This window comes from Tenrec ecaudatus, chromosome 17 (assembly GCF_050624435.1).
Source record: "Tenrec ecaudatus isolate mTenEca1 chromosome 17, mTenEca1.hap1, whole genome shotgun sequence".
Taxonomy (NCBI): Eukaryota; Metazoa; Chordata; class Mammalia; order Afrosoricida; family Tenrecidae; genus Tenrec; species Tenrec ecaudatus.
The window spans coordinates 41392497-41398496 of record NC_134546.1 but is presented as its reverse complement, the minus strand read 5'-3'; the positions used below and the strand labels follow the sequence as shown (position 1 = coordinate 41398496).

The 6000-nt window shown below is 50.4% G+C and overlaps 1 protein-coding gene across 1 annotated transcript in view; it reads left to right on the top strand.

The window, feature by feature from the left end:
• The first annotated feature begins 3214 nt into the window (after positions 1-3214).
• LHCGR (luteinizing hormone/choriogonadotropin receptor) overlaps positions 3215-6000 on the top strand; it is an 81538-nt gene continuing 78752 nt past the window's right edge. Inside the window, exon 1 of the mRNA XM_075535549.1 lies at positions 3215-3363. Within this exon, the coding sequence (XP_075391664.1) occupies positions 3215-3363 (149 nt within the window). The remainder of the gene's footprint in view (positions 3364-6000) is intronic.

Genomic DNA, 6000 nt, shown 5'->3' with positions numbered 1-6000 from the left:
CTCAGCAGAGTTATGCAGAAGAGAAGTCCTTCTGATTTAAAATGGTTCTCACTATATAGGCCAAAAATTAATAAGTAGGGCAGGTAAACTATCTTTTAACAAACTTTTGTGATTGTAACAAACCAAATCTATTGTAAGAAGTGCCTGATGAAATGTAAGCTCTGACTGCAATTAATCATCAGATAGTAAACTTTTGTGAAAACACATCCATTCCAGTGGTGAGATTTCTTTCAAACCAACAACCTCACCTCTTAAGACACAGAATCATATTTCTAATCCAAGGCATGCCATCCCACCAGCAATAAAATAGGAGCTGCTTACAAAAAGTCGTGGCATTCTTGAACTAGAAAAGCCTCAGGGATTGTAACCTCAACCCTTCCTTCTAAGGAGAAAACACCTCACAGACCCTGAAGGAAAACTCGGGTGTCCTGATTGCCTCAACCAGACCAGCGCCGTTGAGTCAATTCTGACTCATGGTGACTCAATAGCACAGCAAAGAACTGCTCCCTGGAACTTCTGAGACACCCCCCCCCCCAAGCACCATAAGTTGACGCTGACAAAATACTCGTACAGGGCAGAGTTGAGTTGCTCCTTAGGATTTCCAACGCTGTGGATTTGTACAGGAGCAGACGTCTCATCTTCCTCCCTCAGAGAGGGATGAGAAAAAGTGCCCCGGATTGCAGTAGATCCCTCTGCCCTCAGGTAGGCCCAAGCAGAGCGTTAACTAGTTCATCTTCCTGAAAGAGAAGTTGTTCTCAAAGAATCAGGAATGGGTGGGCACAGCCATTCTTTCTATTGAAATACAGAGACACTTTGTAGTAGAAATAAACATCCCCACCTAAGACCTGAGACTTCAGTTAAACATCACTTGAGAATTAGTGTTTTGGACTATGCCCACTCAGACATCTTGCATTATCCACTCATTGTTGCCTGCCATGAAGGCTCCTTGCTCACAAGGTCTGAAAAGTTCAATGCCACTACACCTTCTCTATTAAAATCTGACAACTAAAAGAGGATAGAAAGCTTGACCCAAATGAATCAATTGTTGATCTCTAGCTAGATCAGCGGTTCTCAACCTGTGGGTCGCGACCCCTTTGGCGGTCAAATGACCCTTTCACAGGGGTCGCCCGATTCATAACAGTAGCGAATGGCAGTGATGACGTGATGAAGATAACTTTATGGTTGGGATAACCACAACATGAGGAACTGTATGAAACGGTCGTGGCGTGAGGAAAGTTGAGAACCACTGGTCTAGATAGACCCAGGGTGGCACAGCCGGATCCAAGCTCCACTCTGATGGTTTACTGAGTGCCTGCTGTGGGCACATTTTTTAAAAATAATTTTATTGGGGGCTCGTACAACTCTTTTTAAGTTTGCTATTTAGCGAAACCATATTGAGCACCTACTTTGAATTAGACACACCCTGGGAGTAATAAAATGATTCTACACAGAAAAGCAAAAATTAAACTCTTTGTCGTTAAGAATATGCTATACTACTGCCTTTAAAGTGAAATCAGAGTTGCTTCACAGGAAACAAATGGCATTGGACTGAGTCTTGACGGTGTTCTTCAAGCCGGGGTGAAGCAAACGGAATTATGGAGAGTAGGAGGTCGTTCCAGGGGAGATGAGCATGCAGGGGCGGGAAAGGGTGAGGAGTAAGCCGGCAGCCGTTGGAGAGAGGGATCAAGACCATATCATAAGCTTTGCTTATTGTAAGAGTTGTCCGTCATGCCACAGCACAATGTGGTCAAAGCCAAGTGATTTTATTTTTTTAGGTATCTATAATCCCATCTCCTGGTGGAAAAGACTCACATGAGACTACAGATTGGTTACTGAAAGAAACTGTCCTTGAGAGCTGGCTGCAAACCCTCAGAATGAAAGCCATTCTTCTGCTTCCTGCCCTTAGAGCCTTCGACTTCTCCACCCAGCGAGTCCTCCGCTGCATCTGACAACACTGCTAGGATTTCCAGAATCCACACCGAGTCCTTGGAAGGAGAAAAGAAAAATTCTTTGATAATCAAATTGAATAGAAAATAATTTTTATCCCTATGGTTACCAAAAAAAAATTTTTGTCTCCTTGCCAAGTCCCTTTGCATAATTTCTTTGTAATGATTTCTTGCTTGTTGATAGAAACTGAGAAGCACTGAGTGGGTTTCAATAGCTCCATAGCTTATGGTGGCTCTGTGACGCTGAAGGAGCGACGTAGCCGCGCACAGCAGCAGTGTTCTGGGGCACGCCCTGCCAGCTGAGTTTGTGGTGTAGACAAAGAAGAGACACAGAACTCCTGTCGCCTGGCACAGTCTACAGTGGGGCTTCCATAGGGGCAGCTTCTGTGAATACTATATTCATTCTGCATATCTTTACCGAGGACTTGCCATGTAGAAGGGATACAAGCATAAGTGAGAAGGGATACAAACATAAGTGGGTTGGATGTTGTCCTCAAAGACCTCACAATCTATAGGCCAGCCAGGGAACAGAGTTAACCAGCTGGACTATCCAGTTGGGAGAAAAAGGGGCTTTCTATACCTGGAAAGAATCTTGGGAAATCACAGAGGCACCTCTGCCCTGTAGCGTGGCTTTGAAGGGGAACCCAACCAGTAGCAGTGAGTCTGAGTTTTTTGAGTTTGACATAGGAAGCGGAAAGGCATTTCGACCGCGGGAAATTGGTGGAAACATCGGAAGGGCAGAGAGCGTCGGTGGTGTGGAGAGCGGCGATGGAGGAGGCTGGGAAGGGGATGAGTTTGAGGATGAAGAGTGGGCATTAGGGCGGGCGTTTGCACTCCTTTGGGTGGGGCGTATGGAGAGCATCCCCCTCTCTGCCCTTCCCACAAATGATCTTCTGAGCTGTTCGGGCCAGTGGCATGACTTGCTCAAGTCCACATATCTGTAGTGGCAGCAGAGCCTGAACAAGGGGGCAGAACTTCTGTCCCTGGCTACACAGCAGTCGCCACTACACTGTCACCCTGCTGCCTCTCCTGAGGGGCATCTGCAGGCGTGGCGCCGGGGTCAGGCGAGAAAGCGGCAGAAAGAAGGGGAAGGAGTCATGGCCATGGGCCAGGGTCAAGGCAGACCCAGCTGCAGGGGCAGAGGCGGGCGGAGCGGAGGGAGGGTGCGGGCGGGCGGGCGGGGTGGGAGAGCAGGCTGAGGGGCGGGGAGAGGGGCCGTCGGGGCGCGAGTTGGTCCAGTCGGGAGCTGGTGCTCGGGCTCATTGGTCATGGGGCTGCTGTGGCCTCTGCTGTGGCTGCTGCTTTGGGCGCCGCCGCCCGCGCGGGCGCTTCGAGGTGCGCGCTGCCCAGAGCCCTGCAGCTGCCCACCCGAGGGCGCCTTGCGCTGCCCTGGCCCGCGGGCGGGCCTCGTGCAACTGTGAGTACCTGCGCCCGGCGGTCCTGATGGGGACCTTGCCTGCCCTGCCCCAGCCAGCGGCCCTCCAGCCTCTCTTGGTCCCTCTGTGGGGAAGCTCGGAGAAGGATGCTCTCCAACTTGACCCCTTACTGTTTCAGGAAAATGAGACCCCCCCCCCCAAAGCTGGGGGATGGCTTTCTCAGCTGTGGCTGCGCCTGGTCCCTCTCTCCCCCCCACAGACCTTTTCCCTCCCTCCCCCACCCCGGTTCCCTACCCTTTGAGGCTTCATGAAGCAAGTTGGGGGCGGGGTGGAGGGGGACAAGGAACTGCTTAAAATCCCAGGAGAATGCCCCTCTGTCACTGCTGTAAGTGGTATGGGCATGAAGTGCCTGAATGAGCAGCTTTTTACCTCTAGACATTATCTCCAGGTCAGCGTTTGTTACTGTGGGTTCTCACGCCCCAAGTCCTCTAGGAATGTGGGGGCGAGACCCTAAGGCCAGGGTGCCTAGGGAAGCCACTCAGCGGCACCCCAACAGCGGCCAACTGCATCTTTCCGAACACACAAGTCACCCTTGTCCCAGGTGTGCTTGCTTTTCCTGCTGGCTGCCTACTGGAAGCAAGGCCTGTGTCCTACTGCTGGTGTCCTACTGCTGGTCCCAGCGCCACCTCCCCCTACCTCCACTTCCACCCCTAATGAGTGGCTCAGGGAACTGTGTACCTCGGGAAGCAGGTGGAGAAGTGAAATGATGGGGTGATGGGGAGAAGGAGGCAGTCACCAGGTTGCCTTTGTTCCAGGTAGAGCAAAGCCCCACATGTTACATGATTCTGTTTATATGAAAGAGGAAAAATAGGCAACCCCCTGGAGCGAACGTTGATTGGTGGTTGCCAGGACCTGGGAAGCAATGGGTGAGGAGAGGGGAGGATGACTCTGATCTGTGTGAACTGGAGGGAGCGATGAAAACGACGGTGGTGAAGGTGGCACAGGTCTATGACTATGCCGTATTTGAGACTATTGTGCGGGTGAATTTTATGGTCTGTGAGTCACATCTCAAGAAAACAGAAAAGAAAGGAGTGCCACATAAGTTTTGAGTAGGCACCAAGCCGGCAGTAGTTCTAACCATTGGAAGAGAGGAATTCAGTTGGTGGGGAGGAGAGAGCTGCTGCCCCCAGTGGTCGGTTACTGGCAGCACTTCTCAGTGGCGAGCCCCCCCTCCCTCTTGAGTGGCCTGTGGAAGAGTGAGTGGCCCACTGGGAAGATCTGGTTGATAGATACAGTTTAAGGGTTGAGGGGTTTATATTAATTAGTTGCCATTAATTCTCTTGTCAGCTCCACTCCCTGAGGGTGAGGACCATGCTGGTAGAATTTGTTTCCATCAATCAACAAATCCATGGAACTTGCCTTCCAAGTCTGAGGCCTTGTCCCTCCCTGCCCAGCTTGCGATCTGGTGATTCTGAGTGATTATGGCAGGAACAGCCTTTCTCACCCGCTTGCTCAGTGCTTATAACGGCACAAAGCGGAAATTGGGAACTCAGAGAGACTTCAGAGATGGCCCTAATTCCCCTACCCATCACCTTGATAATAAAGGAAGAAACCAGCATCTCGGGAAATAGAATAATTTGCCCCCAAGGCCACACAGTTATTGGGTAGCAAAGATAGCGCTCCATCTGTTAATTATCTTCTGGTACTTGTTTATCTTTATAAGGAAATTACCCTCTTCTTAATAAAAAAAAAATCCTCCCGCTTCTCCACAGTTGGCATTGATCCTTTGGTGGGGTGGGGGTGGGGGCCAGAATGGGTAGGTGAGCTGTGAATCCTTCGGGGATTTGGCTTCTGTCTGAGATCGCCCAACAACATCTGAAGCTACACTGATGCTGGTCTCCGCAGATGCCTCTGCCCTTGAGAAGGCCCAAGTGGGAGAGAAAAGCCAAAATAGTAGCCGCCTTTCTCACACTGCACTGTCGCACAGCTGAGAGAAGCTGGGGCCCTTTATAGGGCTGAGTAAGTTTGGGAGTGGAGGTGGGAAATGGCTACAATACAAAGCACTGAGCTACTAACCAAAAGGTCGGTGGTTCAAACCCACAAGCTGCTCACAGAGAAAAAAAAATCTGTTAATCTGCTCCCACACTGAGGAAGCCCTATGGAGCAGTTCTACTCTGTCTTCTAGGGTCACTGTGAGGCAGACGCAATCTCATGGGCCCTAACAGCAACAGCGCTCTGAGGCAGGCTTGCCCCGCTCTCAAAAGAGTTTTCCAGGCTCTGCAGCCTCTGCCATACATGTGAAATCCTGGATCATCTACTTCCCTTCTCTGCTGATCTTATTTTAGCACACACACACACACACACACACACACACACACTCCCTCCCCAAGAAACATCATGTAGACTTGATCATGTAGACTCCTTAGGTCTAGTTACCTAGGGACTCACACAACCCAAGGACAATAACCTCACAAGGGCTCACGTCCTGAAAGGGCACATGATCAAGAAATCACCTCCTCTTTCAGGTAAAAACTGTGGGGGCAGGGTCTGTAAAGAGCAAACCAGGATAAAGTTTTCCAACACAGCAGCCATCCGACAAGAGAGTTGCATAGGGAGATGTGGGCGCGTTGTTATTTTTAGCCACTGGGTCTCAGAGCATAGGCCCCATAGCAACTCTG